The 20054-nt window shown below is 49.4% G+C and overlaps 1 protein-coding gene and 2 long non-coding RNA genes across 6 annotated transcripts in view; 2 read left to right on the forward strand and 1 right to left on the reverse strand.

Moving 5' to 3' along the window:
* MRC2 (mannose receptor C-type 2) overlaps positions 1 to 5057 on the forward strand; it is a 25782-nt gene extending 20725 nt beyond the window's left edge. Inside the window, exons 25-30 of the mRNA XM_065039158.1 lie at positions 23 to 191; positions 383 to 532; positions 788 to 907; positions 1300 to 1479; positions 1742 to 1768; positions 2398 to 5057. Coding sequence (XP_064895230.1) covers positions 23 to 191; positions 383 to 532; positions 788 to 907; positions 1300 to 1479; positions 1742 to 1768; positions 2398 to 2618 — 867 coding nt within the window. The 3' untranslated portion in view covers positions 2619 to 5057. The remainder of the gene's footprint in view (positions 1 to 22; positions 192 to 382; positions 533 to 787; positions 908 to 1299; positions 1480 to 1741; positions 1769 to 2397) is intronic.
* LOC110355440 (uncharacterized) lies at positions 4642 to 14999 on the reverse strand. 4 transcript variants are annotated; one of them, XR_010467708.1, is made up of 5 exons: positions 13914 to 14107; positions 10090 to 10238; positions 8640 to 8879; positions 7335 to 7560; positions 4642 to 6922 (listed from the first exon to the last, which is right to left on the reverse strand). It is a non-coding gene; the product is annotated as an uncharacterized LOC110355440 (long non-coding RNA). The 4 variants fall into 4 exon arrangements; XR_002408132.2 differs by lacking the exons at positions 4642 to 6922; positions 13914 to 14107 and adding an exon at positions 14437 to 14999 and having other exon boundaries at positions 7417 to 7560; XR_002408130.2 differs by lacking the exons at positions 4642 to 6922; positions 13914 to 14107 and adding an exon at positions 14582 to 14998 and having other exon boundaries at positions 7417 to 7560.
* LOC135576093 (uncharacterized) lies at positions 14306 to 17017 on the forward strand. Its single transcript, XR_010467718.1, has 4 exons — positions 14306 to 14496; positions 14611 to 14654; positions 15362 to 15413; positions 16140 to 17017. It is a non-coding gene; the product is annotated as an uncharacterized LOC135576093 (long non-coding RNA).
* Positions 17018 to 20054: the final 3037 nt, after the last annotated feature.

Here is a 20054-nt window from a genome sequence, read left to right on the forward strand (position 1 = left end):
TCCCCTCGCCTTGGTTCTGCAGGGAGGCCGGAGCTACTCATGGCTGACGGAGGAGAACGTGTTCTACACCAACTGGCAGGACGGGGAGCCCCAGCAGGTCGCCGGCTGCTCCTACATGGACGTGGACGGGAGCTGGCGCACGGCCGGCTGCGACACCAAGCTGCAGGGCGGCATCTGCCAACTGCGAGCAGGTGCCTGTTGGGGAAACGGGGGAACACGGGGTGGACCGGGTTGGGGAGCAACAAGGATTGGAGATAGCATCCCACCGGGGACATTGTGCACCTCTGTGTGCATCCCTCCCGGGCTGGGTGCTCCAATATGCTGTGGGACCCTCACGCCCTGTGCCCCCCCAAGCACCCCCAATGCACTGTGTGCCCCGCAGGTGCCGCCCGCCCGCACAAGTGGAGCTACAGCGGCAGCTGTCCCAAATCGCTGGAGGACTCGTCCTGGATCCCTTTCCGGGATCACTGCTACACCTTCCACATGGAGATCACCCTGGGGCAGAAGGATGCCATGAGGAGGTGCCAGAAAGGTACAGGGGGGCTGTGGTGGCAGAGGGGGGTGACATTCCGAGGATGGGGTCCCCAGGATGCCTGTGGGTACAGCAGAGCACCCATGTCCCTGTCCCTGTGCCCATGTCCAGCGGTCATCTCCAGTTATGTGTTGGAGTTCCCCAACTACTACATGGTTCATGGGTGGTTCCTCAGCTTTGTCCTCTTGGGCACTGCTGCTCTTTAGCTCCATCCTGTGAGCTCTGGGCTCTTCCCTGATGCTCTTTCCTCCACAGTCGGTGGCACGGTGTTGTCCATCCAGGATGAGATGGAGAACGTCTTCGTGTGGGAGCACCTCCAGGCGTACGAGGGCCCATCCAAGGGCGCCTGGCTGGGCATGAGCTTCAACCCCAAAGGTACAAAGAGAGGAACAAGGTTTTACCCCCTTGGGCAACACCATAAATTCCCAGCAGGTCTGCGGTGGTGGCAGCAGTGTGGGGCTTATGCCATGGTGTGACCAGGAGCCTCAGGCCAGGCTGGATGTGCCATATGTGTCCTCCTCTGGCTTGGTGGGGTGGGAGTGATGGTATTCACACTCAGAGCCTCCTCCAAGGCACTGGGGCCTGTAGGTTCAGGAAGGTGCCCTGCAGCCCCTGGTCCTCTCCATCTCCCCATGGCCCCATCACACCCGCTCATGGCCCCATCACACCTTCTCGTCACCTCATCGCACCTTCCTGTGCTTTCAGAACCGGGGCAAAGCTGGGGTGTCCCCTTCAGCCTCTCCAGACCTAATTCTTCCATTTCCCAGGTGGCACCTTGGTGTGGCACGACAACACTGCTGTCAACTACTCCAACTGGGGCCAGCACGACACGGGGCCCAGCATGCTCAGCCAGAACAGCTGCTACTGGATCCAGAGCAGCAACGGCGTGTGGCGCCTGGGCTCCTGCACCAACGTCACCATGGGGGTCATCTGCAAGATCCCCCGAGGTAGGGGCCCCCCTGTGGTGCCTGGGTTGATATGGGGTGAGCTGGTGGTCCGTGCAGGCAGCATCAGCCGCATGTGTTGGGCAGTTCAGGTGTAAGGGGGTTGTAGGGGCCGGTGTTGGGGTCTGCAGGTCCCCACTGGGCTCAGCGGTGCTCGGGTGGGCTGTGCACGCCTCGGTGGCCGGGTCAGCACCGGTGGTGCTGGCGCTGGGAAGAGGGGAGGGTGCTGTGGCTGTGCGCTCACCTGTCTGTGTTGCTGTTGCAGTGGAGGAGAGCAGCTTTTCCAGGGCAGGTGAGTGACATCGTCAGCCTGGGCACAGCACTGGGACTGGGAACTGGCACTGGGGGAGCATGGTTTAGCCCAGCTTGTATCAATAACCAGGGAAATGGTGTTTGCGGGTGGGAAATCCCATCCGCGGGTGGCTTTGGCCCTGGGTTCGGACTCCCCGGCAGCAGGAACCATCTGTCCATGGAGGAGTGTGTCTGGCCAGTATTTTGCTGGGCTGTCTTTCCCTTGCCCACACTGCCTGGCCACATCTGCTGGTGGGATCCCAAAGATCCAGCCCAGGCAGCTGCCAGATGTTCACGCACATCAGGAGCAACCCAAAGAGGCTGCCTGGCCCCCGGAGCTCTGCCACGGGCAGGATGTCCCCAAAACACCAAAGCAGCCTCCAGTCCTGTCCTGCTCTGACCTATCCAAAAGACTCAGACATCAGGTTCTTAGGGACATGGGGCAGTGCCAGCACTGGGTTAACAGTTGGACTCGATGATCTTGAGGGTCTCTTCCAACTAAAACTATTCTATGATCCTGCCCAAGAGCCCCCATCCGGCTGGACACCCACCAGCCCAAGCCCCTCTTTGCAGGATAAGACGCTGGGAGACATCAGGCTGCCTTTCACCGGCCTTTCCCCCTCCCCACAGCTCTGCCGGAGAACACGACGGCCATCGCAGTGGTGGTGCTGTCGACGCTGGCGCTGTGCGCCATGCTGGGCATCGCCGTCTACCTGTACAAGCGTCGGCGGAGCGCGGAGCGAGGAGCCTTCGAGAGCGCCCGCTACAGCCGCACCACCTCCAACCCCAGTGAATCTGCCGAGAAGAACATCCTGGTGTCGGACATGGAGATGAACGAGCAGCAGGACTAACGGCAGGGGGGACGCTGGGGATGGGGACCTGGGGAGGGGGGAGGACGGGGCGCATCACGCGCTATCCCCGCGGCGCATGGGGCAGGGGGGAGCAGGACCGGTGCGGCAGGGCAGAGAGAGGGGCTGGGGTCGGGGTTGGGGTCGAGCGGAGGGAGCTGGGGTTCCTCCTGCCCCATGGGTCGCTGTCGCCATCTCCAGGCTCGTCCCCGGCTGCCGGGATTTGTCCTGCAGCAACCGTGGAGGCGGTTTCAGGGCTAAAAAGTTTTGAGGAAAATTGCTCCCACTGGTTCAAGAGCTTTATGGCGGTGTGAACAGGCTCCACAACACCTTCCTCTTGGGTGGTGGGTGTGCAGGGCCCCATGACGGGCTTGTTCCCCCCAGGAGCCGAGCTGGTGGCCAAGAAGACATCCTCCTGGGCAAGAGGTCTCTAAAGCCGATCTACCTCCTCTCCACACAGCAGCGAGGGCCCTACCAGCCCCCCAGTCCCCACCAGCTGTCCCCGTCCTTGACATCGTCCCCCACCTCCGGCAGAAAGCAGCGGAGCTGCCGTCGCAGCGATCCAAGCACGGATCCCCCCCAGCATCAGCATTGGGACCCCCTCTCCTCCCTGGCGCATCCCCAGGGCTGCATCCAGCCCCGGCGGGGCTGCGCTGCTCCCCGCTTTCTGTTACTTTGGTGTGTGTGTCCCCCAAATAACTGCACGTGATGGCACCGGAGCAAACCGCTGGCCAGGCCCCTCTCTGGCGGGAGCCCCCCGACACCCCGGGCTCCACCGGAGGAGCTCGGTGCCACAGCATGAGGTGCTGCCAGGGCCACCATCTGTCCCTTGCCTGGCAGGGACAACGGGGCTGGGGTCACTCGCTGCTGGGTGCCGCATTCGGGCCAGGAGGATGAGCATCAGGGCCACAGGGTGGGGAGCGATTTGGAAGCTTTGGTGGTTACTTTGAAAGTTTGGTGGTTCTTGTTTTGATTGTTCTGTTTTTTTAAGGAAACGATAGCTTTTTTTGCTATACTGTATTGAGTGCGTGCTGAATATATACGTTCTTTCACACAGCTAGCTGGGGTGTTTCTGGTTGCTGTTTGACGTGTAGAGGAGGAGGAAGGCAGCGCAGGGCTAAGCCTGGCTTTAGACCTGTGCAGGAAGGAGCGGGGCACCCAAGGTGGAGCTTTTCTCCTCCATCCCAGTGCTGGGGTGAGAGGATGCCTGGAGACAGCAAGAGACATTCGGGCCCCAAGGGGGTTTCCCTGCTGGGAATGGGACCCAAAGAGCCCCCCAGACCTCTGAAGTGGGGTGGCACAGCCCCTACGAGGGACATTGCGTTTAGTCCTCTGCCTCCGAGGCTCGAGTTGGGTTTTTATTTTCATTGTGACGACGAGAACTAGCTAAGTTTTGTTACTCTCTCCTTTTTGACACCTGCGTGGATTTTAAAATCTGTTGATTTCACTTAAGCTGGACATTAAGTGTTTAAGAAACTGTTGGGGGGTGGGACGAGGGAACACGGGATCGTTGGGGTTTTGTTTTCTTTTTGGCAATGTCCAAAAGCTGCCACGACGTTTCAGGGTGAGCGAGAATCTGGAGCACACAGAGCTGCCCCGGCTCCGTTTCTCTCTCTTTGGCTGTCTCTGTATTTTCTTTCCTGAGGTCCTTTCTGGTGTGGAGCTGTCGGTTTTGTCCAGGGGCCCGTGGCTTTCCCAGCGTGGCTGTTGGATCCTGAAAAGCCGAGCGTGGATTCCTCCTCATCCCCAGCACGTGTTGATGTGCCGCGCTGGGAAGGCATTGGCATCGCTGGTTGGAATAGCGGGAGGGATGCTGAGCCGGACGGGGGCGGAGGTGCTGGATTAACCCCTCCTGGCTGAGCTGAGCTCTTGGGAAGTCCTAAAAAATCAAGGTGGAGGTTCAGACGGGTGGGAAGGAGCGGGGGAAGAGCGGTGCTGGGGTGGAGGGCGCGGGGGAACGGTGGGGTTTGTTGGGAGACGCGGCGGGTACGGCCGGGATGGGTGAGTGAACACCAAGTGCTGGGTGTAGGAGGAGATTCCATCACCATGCGGGAGGGATGGCGCCCGGCTTTCACACAGCCCTCAACGCTTCGGTTCAGAACGCTTCCTTTCTTAGTTTTGTTTGATTTTCTTCTCGGTTAATTTGTTCTCTTGTCTCCTTCGCTCTCGAGAAGAGAGATCTGTACAATCTAAGGGAAATTTTGTATGAGAAGAGTTTCATCAGCTGTTGGCAGCAATCAGGATTACGGGAAAAACGCATATATGGTTAAGTGGTATTTCCTATCACCATTAGAATAATGTGAAGAATTGCTTACGAGGACCCTGTCAATTATATATATATATATATATATATAAAATATATATATATAGTTTTGCATTTTTTTACTCTCTGTGGTTTGTAAGATCCTTTTAGAAGCTTGGAAATAAAATTTCCTTCCCCAACTATTTTCTTCCGTTTCTTTTTTGTCCCTTTTATTTGGGAAACACGGATCCTGTCCTTCCTGCGTCCTGTGTTCGATGACACCTGCTCAGGCCTCCCACACTGGTGTGACTGGGAGAGGTGGGATCTCACTGGGCTTTCCCGCGGGTTTGCCGGGACCGTTGAGTTTTGCTGTTATTTGGTGAAGAGCCGCGCGGGCGCTTGGAGCAGAAGCTCTCAGGACGTGTCTGAAGGTCCAGATGATTTTTCTCTTTCATTTTGCACCCCAGAGGTGAGAGGAGCTGGTGGGGAGGCAGCGGGGGTTGCTGCGTTTAATCGCAAACAGCAGTGGAAATAATGGTGAGCAAACCCGCAATGCAGGGGAACGACGCCGGACTCGTCCCCGTTCTGGAGCTGAAACGCTCCCAGGGTGACCCGACCTGAATTCATGTACGTGGTTTTTCTTCAAAGGACACTGGGTGAAACTCGCGCTGCTCATTTTAAACTGAAGCGCAGAATGGGCTTGATTTTTTTTTCTTATTTAATTTAAAATAAATACAGCCTTTGGAGAAAAATAGTAGTTTGGAGTAACCAAAGGCGCTTTCTCACGGAGATGAGGAGGCTCCGTCTTTCATCCGCTCTTCTGAACTCGAGCTGAGCACACCCACTTAAGGAGTCATTAGAGAGTTCCACGAGGTTTGGTTCAGGCTGGGTTCATCTGGATAACATGAAATAACCTCCTAGGTCTGAACTGGGTCAGATGGATGCTGACCTAAAGGGTCCTTTTCTCTTGAAAAAAAAACCAGAAGGTTGGGGAAGCAGCGTCTACGTCGCATCTGATGTGAAATGAGCAGAATCCTGCCCTAAGAGGCCAATCCCTTCAATTTTTGCCTGCACTGTTAGATCACCACTCAGACCCAACACAGCGAAGGTGAGAATTCAGTGTTAAATACTCGGGAAAAAAGGAAACGCTGTAGTGTATCGAAGGTGGGGCTCCTCAGAGCCGCAGGACCCGTTTGCCGTGTATGGACCGGGACCCGTGGACGTCGCCTTTTTGAAGCAAATGGCAGCTGGCAGCTGCTTTCCTTGCGCCCCGTGGTGAAAACCGCTACTCTGAAAAGAACCAGTTTGTGCAAAATGAGCAACCGCAAGCTCTTTGTTTCCTCATTCCCAGAATCCAGGCCTAAGTCTGACTCAGAAGTTATTAATCTTGGCTGGCTAAGGAAGGAATGCAATGTTCTGTGAGTACGGCGGCTGCTTAGTAAGGAATTTTGTTTAGGGATAATGAGAAATATGCTACATACTCTTCACTCAGGCTGGTTATTGCTTATAGTGTCATGTATAGCTCACGTTTAATGATTTATCTTCTAATTGATGCAGTTAGGATGTTGTTTTTAAGGAGCAGCTTGGAGCGTGGTGAGCACAGCCACGTGTGCGGCTCAGGTTTCCAGGGCTGGACAATAACCAGCACAGTGTTAGCAGCAGCACAGGGGATATTAAGTGCCTTAAAACTTGCAAAATTATACCCTCTCATCACACACAGTAAAAATAATCGTAATTTATCGAGTGATAGATTTCGTGTGGAATTGAGAAGTTAGGAAATGTGTTAACCAGACAAGAATTTGGAAGGTTCATGCACAAATCTGAGCGTAGCTTAAAAGCATTTATACAGCAAATTTGCACTGATTAATCCTTTTTTTTTTCTGAGATACAGATACTCCAGACTTCTTGCTGTACAGTACAAGGAAGCCTTCAGGCTCCTTCGTGTCTTTGCTTCCAAACAACAGCGGTATTTTCTAGTTGCTTTACATGGATTCAACTCAGTGTCTTTGTCAGCGTTCAAGTCGAGATCTGCGTAACTGGTTTTCTTCTGCCTTCATTCTCCCTTCTGAAATAAAAGGAACCCCCTCTTTGTTGAGGCCATGCTAGTTGTTAACGAAAAAGAACATTAAATAAGGATCTTCACCCAAAGTTCATCCCACTCAAGCTGAAGGCGACGCACTTGATGGTTTATTGTCGTGTAGAAATGCGCTTTGGGCCTTTAAGCTGTGCTAAGGACAACGTCTCATTGTAAGCTCAAGCTCTAATCAGGAGAAACCTCAGAAGCAAAAGAATGTCAGTATTATATGTGACTCAAAACACACAGTAAAGGAACCACAGGCATCCCTGCAGCTTGTGATTTTAAAGGTTAAAGAAGGTCAGTGAAAAGCCCAACTTAGCAGCCAACTGTTTCCAATTAGGTGAGGCAGTTTTAGGACATCATCAATGGAAATGCCATGTTTGATTTCACCACTACTTACCTTGACCTGTGGTCTCTTAAAATAATTAGCAGTCAGTGCTTGGACTTGGAGAGACATCAGTAGGACTGCAAAAAGGACTATGTGACATAAACACACTTGCTTTGGCTTTAATTAAAGTAGGAGAAAAATAGGGGTGTAAAAAACAATGGAAAGGGTACTCGAGATCACGGCTTCTTGATGGAATTCGCATGTTACGAGAGTTTTATCTGTTTTTCTGAGTCAGGGTCTGTAAATGAAGAAAGATGGGTGTTTTAGAATACTTTTCTTCATCAACAAGAAAAATACTAACTGAACTAAATGAGGTTATATATTTGCTTTCTCTTAAGCTTGGAAAGCGACATCAATCAGTGAATAATTAGTTTGATTGCCAATTATCTGCACTACAGCCTGTTCCCAGAGGCACCTGTGCAGTCCCCCTGAGCCTGGATTCGCTGCCCGTCTGACCATGCGCCAGCTCCCTCGATATTCAGGAGGCACTGCTGGTGTGACACGGCCCTCGGATGCACGCGCCTGCGCTCCTGGAGGGACGCGCAGCAGGGGGGCCAGTGTCACCTCTCCTCATTGCACAGGAACACCTGCTGCACCCTGCGGAAGGCACCAGTGCCTCAGCATCTCTTTTGCCTAAAGAGTGTGAATTTCATAATTCTTCCAGCGCTGTTGTTAAGTTTTAATATGTGGAAAACCTTTTCAAGTCACTCGTTGCAAATAATGCAAAAAATGTGAAGTCCTGCTTTCTCACATTCCCTCAGTGACTTACTGGTACATTATTTATTGAAAGTACAGCTGAAAAATGCAGTTTTCTCTTTTGGTGGGATTGTCAAATCCACAGTATTTGAATTATTTAAGTTTTAAATATTACAAAAGTAAATCTAGTCTGTTCACTAAGGTACCTGGCAGGTGTGTTTTGTCTGGGAACGAACTCCTGGCATAGGGGAGCTGATGTGAAATGCAGAAAGTGTGCAGCAAGGTCTCTTCAGACACGACCCTGGCTGACTGACTAATGAAAATGGATGATTCGATTTTACATTCTAAGGAAACAAATTGCTATTCTTCAATGCTTGGGCCAATTCAGCTCTGTGCACCAGCTCTCCCGGCCATGTGCTTTAGCAGAAAAGGCACAAATCCTGCTGGGGATGAGGAATTTCTCAGTGCTGGAGCCACCAGGCCCGCGGGCAAAGCCCAGTTGTAATTAGCCAAGCAGTTAACTAGGTGTCACTGCAGCCCCAGCTGAGCCAACGGAGAGCGCTCGGCCCTGGCAAGAACCCGTGGAAGTGGAAACGAGGCCAACAAAGCAGTGAAACTCACCCCAGCTGAAAGAGGTTTGCTCTGAGAATACGAGCTGTGTTATGAACAGAAGACCTCGAGGCTTCCTTGGGAATGAAATAACTTGTTTGGCATTTCGCATTGTTCCCAGGCATTACAATTTTAAATCCTGTTTATATGTGGGATTTTTCCTGTAAGCGGCATGTTGGGGTTCAGGAAAACCTTTCTCTAGCAGCAGCATCGGGGTTTCCAGCCTCGTCACCAGCTCCTGGGTGAGCGGATCTGCAAGACAACAAATAACCCGTCGTTCACTGGGCAATGTCTATTTAAAATCTGCATTCTCATTTTTCTGTTCACTAATCCCGGACAATGAATGGTAAAAGGACATAGAAGGTGAAGGGAAAGTGGCTGGTTTGGCCAAAAGGCAATTTCACATCTCTGGAGAGTATTAACATGTAAAGGTTAATAAATGATTTACTGGAGAAAGTTTTCTTACCCTTCAATTTCCATTTTGTTTCTACCCTTGAGAGAAATACAAGTCCTTGCTATTGGTTGTGGGACCAGAGTCTGTTCTGTAACGCAGTTCAGCAACAGGGAGTTAATCTCTTCTTAGCCAATAATCACTGTCTACACAACTTATGTAAAGATAAGGTTTACTTTGTTTAAATACCCACTACAAAATCGGAGTTGGGACAAAGAATAATATCTTTGTAATGGAAAATGGATAAAATATCTCAGCACTGGACAGCTTAACCTGGAGGTCGAAGCCAAGGTTGTGGCTGGGAAGTGTGGAGGAGTTGTAGTAAAATTACACAGCAAAGAGCAAACATAAGCGGAGTTACTCTCAGAACTGAATTTACCAGGCAACAGCAAGTCAGTGTTAATAAGCAAACAGGTTCAAATAAGCATCTTAACTCCCTTTAAAAATTGTTCTTATTAATTCGGTTAAAACTGAACTATTGGCACAAGGTAGATATTGCTATAAGCTCAGAAGTACTGTGAGACTGAAGATGACTTTATTGATCACGACTAATGGTCGTGTTCAGGAAAAAGCTGCGATAGGAGTTTGAAAGGGTGCAAAAAAAAAGGCGGCACAGACCAGAACTTTGTGTTGAAGAACAGTAGACGGGTTTCAGGCTGCTAAGACGTATTTTTTTAATCAGCAGTAACAGCACCTCTTTAAAATTCCCGTCTGGAATGTTTCACTCAGGTAAGAAAAATTACAATTGGGGATTTTTTTAAAAACATGTTCTTTTTGAAGCAGTTTCCCACAAGTCCCAACATCCTTGTGAGCTCCGCAGGGGCGGCCACCTAAAACCAACAGCTTAATTAATATCGTTCTAGATCCTGAACCCTGAAACGCCAGCACAAATGCAGGAAGCTTTGATGTACAGATGCTCTTTGACATCATAGGGACGTGAGTAAGCGCTCCATTTTCTAACCCACAGAATCCAAGATTATTTTGCAAGTAAAAGCAAAAGCAGCTTCTTACCGTTTGTGATGGCATCTTAAAAAAGAATCCGGTTTATTGCCCTGTTTTACATGTGACTTTGAGAGATGAAGAGACGCAAGAACACGGCATCTTGACTCAACCTGTGTGGCCGTTTCAGCTGGAGGTCTTGAGGCTCTTGATGGTGGTACCTGGAGTGTGACAAAGCCCCTGTTGTCCCTTTGAACTTAGGAGCGACACTGCGGGGGTGGACAGGGTTTTCTTTTTCAAAGCCCAAAGGTCTCATATAGCCCGAGGCTCATGTGTTTTGCTTGTTGTTCCCCATCCAAACCGCGTTAACGCGGACCTGCGTGGGAGGGAAGGTCACACACGCGAGCAGCCCAACAGCAGAAGAGCGCTGATGGGGAACGTTTGGACAAACCAGGATTAAACACTCGTTAATTGTCCATCGGTGACACGACACGTTCCACCTCTGCGGGACTGCTCATTTATTTTTCCTGCCGTGATCTATTTACATCAAGTGGGCTGGTTCGGCTATCGGAACGCACACGTACTTCAAAAATGAATGTACACGGTTCCGTAGCAAAATATTTGAATGATTAAGTAATGAATGATTGTGAAAAGCTTGGTGGAACTTCTCCCGTGGGGCTCTGTTTTAATTCGGTATTCTCTCTGAAGTGTTGGGTTGAAAGCAGTTTCTCTTTCATGTTTGCCTGTCGCTGATAGACTTCTTTATGAGAGTTTTTACCAAGGCCATCTGTAACCCCTGCCTGCTGCGGTGTCGCATCATTTGCCACTAAAGCTGTTCCTGAAGGTTTCAGGAAAATGATGGCAAATAAAATTTTTCAGCATTTCGCTCTATTTATCCTGCTCGCAGTAAAGGTCCCGCACCCGAAGAGCTCGGCTTGTGTTACAGGAGAGGGAGTTGGGCTAATTTAGAGCACATTTGACCATGTAATGCGGGGCCATTAACAGATAATTGAGGTTGCTCAGAAACGAGACTCATTCTAGCTGTAATTTTGTCCTTCTGCACCACGCCAGGGACCTCCCCACAAGAGTGGATTCCAGACCTAATTCCGTACCTAATTCCCTCACTTGGTACACAATTTGGTGTCTCAAACCTGGCCTCAAATTTTCAGAACTTGAACATTTTGCTTGTGGGTTTGTCCGTGATTTTTTACTGGGGTTGTCTAAACCAAGCAGAGATTAACCCCCTTTTTATGCCTGATTTTTGGAAGTGCTGAATTCTTCGCTGCATCCCGCTTTCAGAACAGCAAATGAAAAGCTTGTTTAAATGATTTATTATAATGTATAGTCCAAATGGGAGGTGGCCTGTGGGAATGCCAGGTCCTGGCGCACCGCAGACAGGTGGTTTATGTGCTCCATCTGAAAGTATCATTTTACTTTTTGTTTTCTCATCTGGACTGATGATTTGTGAGGAGAAAACTGCTGCTTAGTTCCTTGGTTTGGGGTTTCTTCTTGAGTTGTTTTGTCTTGTTTTGAATGATGTTCAGCCACAAATACCCACTAATTGTAAGGGTAAACATATCATAACCACAACAATAGGAGAAAAAGAATGATTCTTATCACTCTGACAGTATTATTTTAGACTGGACATTTCAAAATGGCAAGACTAGAAAGGAATCACAAGAATCCAGCATTTCGTAGCCTGGGTTCTAATTAAAAGCCCTCCCAACCTCCAGACAGTCAAGACTAAAAAAATCACCATTCCTACAGTTTCAAGATGGCTAATGAAAGACTTCGGACAAGCCACAAGCAGCCACTGGATCAGCTGATGTGACCTTTTTTAGATCAGCTCAACTACAATCATAATGCTCCAGTGAAAAGATGCTCTGTGGATTTAAAACCATCAAAAATGTCATTCCAGAGAGCTCTGCAAGGTAGAGAACGCGGGCCCAGCTTCATGTAGAGTTTGCCTGACAATTAACTGGAAAGTTTTATCTGCAGCTTTGCAATTCATAACCAGCTGAGACAAGGGAGATGTGTTTTAATTTGACATGTCCGCGGCTCTGACCCACTGGCTCGGTCACAAACCACAGCATCACAACTGTGTTATTCTAACTCTTCCCGTCTGCACGCCTGAAATGAGCGGAATAACGAAGTACCTCTCAAGATGATGGAAATAATATTTACCTACAGCCAAGGAAACCTTTCACAGGGGTTGGGGTGCTCACCATAGGGAGGAGTGCTTGCAAAAAGCCCTCCTCAAACCCCACATTTTCACCTTTAATTAAGATTCCCTAATGCATTGCTGCCAAAATTGTTGAAAGGAGTCAGAGACTAGTTAACACCAACCAGAGAAGCTGGTAGGGATGTGTCTGTACTTAAATTAGCACTGTTGAAAAAAGTCATTACAGTTCTCATTCCTCAATCATTCCAGGGTGCATTTTCCAGGTATATAATACTATACAATCCCAAAAGTAACTCAGGATCTCCTATTAAAAAAAAAAAAAAAAGATAATGCTGTGATTGGTGAGCAAGGAGAGTACAGGTGATTTTTGTGGAGCTGCCAAAACCACGGTGAACATAATTTAAATAACTGGAAGGTGACAAGGGAATTAAGTCCTTGCATTAGGGTGCTGAGGGAGCTGGCTGAGGTCATGGCTGGACCGCTCTCCATCATCTTTGCCAAGTCCTGGGAAACGGGAGAGGTGCCCGAGGACTGGAGGACAGCAAATGGCACTGCAGGCTTCAGAAAGGGCAGGAAGGAGGACCCGGGGAACTCCAGACCGGTCAGCCTCACCTCTGTCCCTGGGAAACTGATACGCTTGGTCTGTTCAGCAGCAGGAAATCAGTGACATCAAGGTCTAAGAGAACATTAGTTTCATAGACAGGAAACTAAGAATCCGATCACAGGAAACCTCAGTAAGGTAGGATATTCTCAGAATAGGCTCCTAACACTTGCAGCTTCAGATCAACACAACTCGAATCTTACGTTCAGCGTATCATCTGTTCAGCCATGGAACCGAGCAAGATTTACCCTGGCGCTAACCCTTCAGTACATGATTAGCTAAACTTATTCTTAGGACTATTTGCCTTGGTTTTGACTACCAAAAGCTGGCTAAAAAGGCGGTGGCCCAGGCTGGGCTGATACAGCGTAAGTACTGACAGACCAACTCATCTTTCCCCATGTCTGGTTAATCTTCCCACTTCAGATGATTAAGGTCAGACTGATTACCTGATTATTTTTCTTGAGGCAGATTACTGTAGGGAAGCTTTATTTTTTCCTGAGGAGCAGGGTGTTCTCTCTGATTGATATTGCCTTGCTGGCTCTCATTCTCTAATTTGTGCCCATGATGCAAATTTTCTGAAGGACTGAAATGCTTAAGCCTGATAACATCCAGAGCTTAAACAGAAGGCTGTGAGTAAAAGGCGCTGTCTTGGGGTTTATGCACAGGGGAACAAAGAAACTTTTGTTCACCTCAGCTTTACTTAACTGGGAGCCACACTCACCATCACCTGTCCTGCTGCCAAGTTCCTGCAGAGGTTCCTCCTCGTTAATCACGCCGTTTAATCACAGCCATCTGTCACAACAGCCAGAGATGTGGCAGCCCCTGGGGGCTGGGGAGGACAGCGCACCCGGGGCAGCCAGGTGGAGCTCGGCGAGGGGCGAAGGGACGGGGCGGCACCTGGAGCCGCCGCGGAGGGAGGAGAGCGGCCCCGGCGGGCTGTGGAGGCCATTTCCCGGCGGGAACACACGCCGGTGGGTGGGAGGGAGGGGGTGTGCGCTGCGGCCGCCCCTGAGGAGACGGGCAGGGCGGGCTCCGCGCTGAGGGAGGCGCCGGCCCGTGAGGCAGCGGCGGGGCCCGGGGGGGTGAAGGGAACCGGGACCGGTGTCCGCTCACCTGGCGGGGCGGGGGCAGGTCCTTCAGGAGCGGGACGGCGTCTGCTTGTTGCCGCGGTAACCGGGCCCGCGGATGCTCGCCCCCAGCATGGCCGCTCGGGGCGGGGCGGCGCGAGGGAGAGCGGCGGGACGGCGGGTTGTGACCCGGGAGCTCCGCGTCCTGCCGCCCAGGCTGTCTGCCGCGGGGAGGCCGCGGCCTGGCCCTCCCCTCAGGCCTCGGGGAAGGCCCCTCAGGTGCCTCCAGCAGAGCCGGGCCCTGAGGCGGTGGCTGGGCCGCTCGCCGCGGCTGTGCGGAGGGGACTCCAGCCCCCGCCCGCCCCCGGGGGTGTGCAGCTGCGGGGAGCTGGGGCCTGACCCCCTCCAACCCTCTGTCATAAATCATAACATTCATGAAATAGTTTGGGTTGGAAGGGACCGGCAAAGGTCATCTTGTCCAACCCCCAATAAACACTGTCAGAGTGTTTGAAAAAGAACCTGTGATTTACAGGAGAATATGTAGCAAATTCCGAGGCCTGGCAGCTTACCATTGTTGGATTTATCTCTGTTGGTGTCTGCTTATCTCAGCGGCCATTCTATGTCTCCAGGTAGAAAAGATTTTTTTGTCTTGTAAACCAATGCTTAAATTGCTGATGGAAATTTTTGCATCCCATATTCTTCTGCTGTCCTTACCTTCTCCCTTTCCTTGTTCTCCCTCTTAGGCCTTTCATCTCAGCGTTACTATTCTGGCAGCCCCATCCCATAGGTAGGCATGACTTCAGAAGGCTTTTGGATGTGGTTGGGGGTGCCGTGGGGTGTCCGCAGCGGTTCCGGGAGGGAAAAGCCAAGTCACTGCTGTGGGAGCCGCTTTGGTGGCGTTTCGTGATGTTTCTGTGAGAAATGCCGTGGACGTGGGGTGTGTTCACACAGGAGCAGGAGGCGCACGGGGAGGTTTCTGCTCTCGCTTCAGAGACCGCGTGTGTGGGGTTCTTTTGGTTGTGTTCAGAGGGTGCTTCCAGAAGACTCACCGCAGAGCTGCTGTGTTGTTTAATTCAGAAGGAGGGCGTGATCCGGACATACCTTTTGTTTGTTTGCATTCTGCCTTGTTCACCTTCCAGGGGAAAACACACTCGGGGCAGCGTCAGGCCTGTGGGTTGGTGCGAGGCACAGAACTCCACATGTTCCTAAACCCAGGTGCATCTTCTTATTTTGCTGTAGAGCAAGGAGTTTCATTAATATTTAGGTATATTCAGATTATAGCGACACAGCACTGCAGTGCTCCTGTACACGCCGTGGCACACGCATCAGCCACTGCTCCATGACTCCGTCTGGCACATACCAACCTTTTGTGGGTTTGTCCTGCTAACAAGGGCCAAAAGAACAAAAGGGCAAAGTAAATACTAGCAAAGAACTGTTATATTTAAAGCCTTTACTTTGCTCTTCGTTCACCTCCGCTGTTCTTCATATTGTCAGGTTTCCAGAGCTCTGTGGTATCTCTTTATTTGGAATTTCCTTGTTTGTTGAGGTCAGTCCGTGAGGCTTATTTTAATGAATTTATTTTTTCTTTTTTAGTGTTCATGTAATTTACTGCAACCAGGAAAAAATAATTTTAAAACACTGAAAAATATTAATTTGGCAGAGAGGAAATATTGCCCAGGAGTGTCATGTTTCGGAGGAACAGAAACGTCCTCCTTGTGTCATTGTAGCCATGGCCATTTCCTGCACTTACTGCCATCGTTATTCTGGTGTGGGTGCCAGCACTGAATGTGTGTTCATGAAATACAGGCAAATAAAGCGCTCATTGCCCTGGGGAAGTTACAGATACAACCTCAGGAGGTTCTCCAACTGCTTTGATAATGTAACCTAAATAAGAGGTGTAACCTTGTTTGGCGTTCCTGCCAATCCCATGTGACATGTAGTAATGTGCTTAAGTCCCCAAATACTGTTGTAAATCTGGCCCATAATCTAGAGCGCACAAGCAGCCGGGGTCCGGGAGCAGCATCTGCTCGGTGTTCACACCAGCGCGCTCTCAGTGCCTTGTCGTGCTCGGTAAGGGCCCCCCCTCCTTTTCCACTGAAATCAAAGGGGTTCGGAACAATTCAGGTGACCACAAACTCAAATCCATCGTGGATGTAGAATCGACTATTCAACCATTTGTTTGGCGTTTTTTTTTTCTTACTTGAATTTTTAGGTGTTTTTGGTTCTTCTTTTCTTCTGATCTTGCCTTCCCTTTCTGTTTGTATTATTCCAGGGGCGAGTTTTCGTTGCCGACCATCCTGCTAATGCAGCAGTTGTACTGGGCAAATGACAAAGGCAAAGAACAGGCAGATGAAAGCCAACTGCTGTTACCCATATGATTTAAAGTTGCTTTTCCTTTATATAAACAACATGCCTGAGGTTGCTCTTTCAGCTTGCTTTATCCCACCCATGAATCTCTGGATTTACATGTCAGTCTGTGTTCTGCACTATGTCTTTTGTGTGTGATTCATTACATTTTAGCATCATAGGGAATCTCTAGCGTGCAACACGCACAAGTCGGAGATACCGTTATCAAACCGCTGTCCTGCAGGGCACGTTGTCAGGAATATGCCCTGAGAGGAAGCTTTGGCTTCCCTAAGATGCTTTTAGAATTCCTGTGTGGCAAAATCTCTCCAGCATGCCCTGAGAGAGCAGTTATCAGATGATTTTTCAAAGCCGGGGTTTCTTCTTTGTGCGCTTTTTATTTTGGGAGTAAGCAGTGCAAAGTCGTGCTCAGGGCTATGAAAATGGGGAGGTGTCAGCCTTATCGGTCCCTTTGGAGTGACATGTATTTAAAATGGCACATCGGGATAATGGTTATGAGATTCATGACCTTGTTTGCAAGGGTGTCCTGAACCAACAGTCAGCAGTGCCTCACGCACAGTTGCAAATTTTGATTGTAAAGCTTTATCAAAACAGTACAAAATCTTCCATACCAGCGACAAACCTCACCCGACTCACTGAGGAGTCTCATTTGAATTCAGGTTATTTCTGAAGTTGGATAGTCTGTTATCTTGTTCAAAATTAGTGTGACCACGACAGGAACTTGAATGAAGTGGAGAACAGTGGTACTGGGGAAATCCAGAGTATGGTGGTATTTATGTTCGTGCTTTTTGCAGGTCCCCACGCTGCCTAAGGGGAAATGTCTTAAGATCTACATCTTCACATGAAGATGTGGGCTTTTCTTTTTCACCATCTGGGAATGGATGTGTTCTTAGAGGATGGCGACTCGTTTGTCGTGTTCTAAAGCTGGATTCTCTTGCGTGAAACCTGAAGTGCAAATATAAATGAGAATAGATGGAGTTCAGAAACGCTGGCGGTGAATACAAATCGAACAGCAGCACTTCCTCACAGGACATTTTAAAGTCAGGTCCTGCTGGCTAAAAACAAAACTACATCTTGTTACTTTAATTGTACTAAGCTTAAAATTCAGAAGAAAGCAAAGAAGGAGCAAGAATAAGTGGATTTTATAACATAGTTAATTATAATACAAGGCATGATGTTTAGAAGTAGAAGAAATAAATTTATTTCATCTATATCTCAAAGTAATTGAATCCAAGTTTGATCTGCTGAATTTTATCCCCAGAGCTTTTGTTCATTTTGATGAATAAACTAATGAAATGCCATGTGATTGAGATATGGAAGTAGTTCCGTGGAGAACAGGAGAATAAATGTGTTGAAGAAGGGATCCTGCACGAGCAGAGGACGGGTCCGTCGGTCACTACTGACTAACAGGATGGGCTCAGGACGCCTGTGAACTGCTTGTTGCCAGAATCGAGAACGGCAGGTGAACGAGAGGACTTTCTAGCACTGTGGGATCTCTGCTCTCTGGAACTGTTGGTAGATTCACCACTGGACGTAACCAGGACAGAAACCCACCATCAAAACTGAAGTTGTCAGCAAGAGCCTTTATTTGTCAGCTCTGTGTCCCATAACGAGATAAAAGTGATTTGACCAAGTTTGATCGTGACTCTGCTATTGCAGGATTGAAGCAATGAAGGCTTTGGGGTTTTGCTAATTGAAGCCAAAAAGCTTATATGCTTCAATTTCAGTGAGTTACAGTTGGCAGGTCTGAAATACGCAGCTGGAGGAGCTCCAGCTCTGTTGGGCTCCTGTGCAGGGGCTGGTAATTGCCTCCGCTCCCAAACTATTTTTTACCAGGCAAAGCACATAATTTGGTGCTGTTTGTTGCAAGCTGTATTTTACTCTGGAAGCCACAACAATCCCTTGTCCTCCGAGGAACGCGGAGTTGCGGTTGTGCCCTTTTGATGGGGTTTTCTGTTTTCGCCTTTGTTCTGGGGTTTGCTGCACAGGTTAACATCTGTTTTGTAAGGACGGGCGCGTCGTGGGGCGGCCCCAAGCACCAGACAGTGTATTTGTGGAGGAATCCGGTTCAGACTTCAGTCTGTCCTCTGGTTAAATAAAGAATAGCCATGGTCAGTCCTCTGTAAGTAGCTGTTGGGGCTGGGGAGCTGAAACGCAGGACTGTGGCTGCTCCTGCCATCCTTGCGTGTCCTTGTCAGGGTCAGATGTGCAGCAGAGCTTGTTCAAAGGCTGTTTGGAGCTCTGCACCGCTTCCAATGATGAAAGTCATCAATGCAAGGAAATGCTGCTGCGTAGGGCCGGGACTTTGTTGCCTGGGGGGTATAGCGAGACCACGTTATAAATGTTGATGGTGCAAGCCCAAAGTGAACTCCCCCCTCCCCGAGTCCTCATGGTAAAAACTACGTATTCACATTGTATATTTGACTGGCCTTGTTACCCTGTTCTGATGGCTGGCAGATGCTGTACAGCTAATGGTGTCATTCCTGTTACTACATCAGTTGTTAAGTGGGCCAGAAAACAGCCTTTAAGATTAAAGTTTAATCAGTCTGAGTATTTTGAGAGAGAGCAAGTATAGACTTTATTCTTCTTGAGAATTACCGGCTACTTTTTGCAATCCCTGGCAGAGATCGAATGTTCTGTCAGAAAATGTCTCCAGTGAGAAATAGCAGGCAGAGAATATTTTCTGTGGGATGGCATGAGCAACCTTGTGCTTTAAAGCTGGTGTATTAATTGCCTGTTAATGGGCAGCTTTTGGCAGAATTTCTTTTTGGTATGGCCTCAAGAATTTTAATGGTGCATCAGTCAGTGAGTGGAGAAAATATACTTTGAAAACAATAAACAGGATATTGAGTGGTTGTGTCAGTTTGTGACACCGGCTCAATCAGTCATGTTCTAGTTTGGGTCAGTTATAAACCCTGTATTAACATCTTTAAGAGCTGAAAGATGCATTGTGTTCTTCTGACTCCAATGTAATATGTTGTTCTGGCTCTTTTCCACCCCTGCCTTATTGTTTTCCGCAAGATTATAAGGAGAGGCAAACAGAAACTTTCAAACCCCTGTGGGTTTCAAGGAGTTAATTTTCTGTGTCTTGGTCTGAAAGTGATTCCCAAACTGTTTTCAAGCTCACTGAACATTTTGTATATGATGTTTTCACAAGCAGAGAGGCTGTTACAGGCTGGAGTCATATAGGTACGCTAGTGCGTATATGAGAATGTGCACAAAATGTCCTTTTGTTTGGAAAAACCCCGCAACAGTCAATTTATCCTGTACACAGGAAAAAAGCTTTTCTGTCCCCGCCTGTTCTCGCGGTGTCGCCTCCTCGTGTCCTGGCCACCTCGCTGGAGAGGAGGAAGGGGAGTTCTGAATTGCTTGCACGAGCTTTAAGTTCTGTCTGACAAACTGATGCATGTTTTGGCAATCCGGGAACTCAAAGGTGGGAGCACCGAGCAAGTTCTCCCTTCCCCCGATCCGGCACGTTCCCGCTCCAGCTTGCTGAGCAGCGTTCCCACAGAAACGCCACGAGTAGAAGGAAGGAGCAACTGGTTCTTCATTGTCCTCACCTCTTGCAGCTTTGCACCTTGTTGCTTCTGTTCCCAAGAAGGAGGTGCTGTAACAGTAATTCTATGGGACGGGTGTTGTAACACAGGGATTGGCAAACTTGCCTGGGGGAAAGGCTCCAGACTCCGTTCTAAATTAGATGCTAAATGTGTTGGGAGAAACTTAGAGACCTCATTTTTCAGAGAGGGAAGACAGCATCAGTCACTTTACTGGTGGTGTGTTGGTTTTCGTGACAAGCGGAGTGTCCCCGTTGCTGTGACACTTG

The sequence above is a fragment of the Columba livia genome, chromosome 23 (assembly GCF_036013475.1).
Source record: "Columba livia isolate bColLiv1 breed racing homer chromosome 23, bColLiv1.pat.W.v2, whole genome shotgun sequence".
NCBI classification, from domain to species: Eukaryota; Metazoa; Chordata; class Aves; order Columbiformes; family Columbidae; genus Columba; species Columba livia.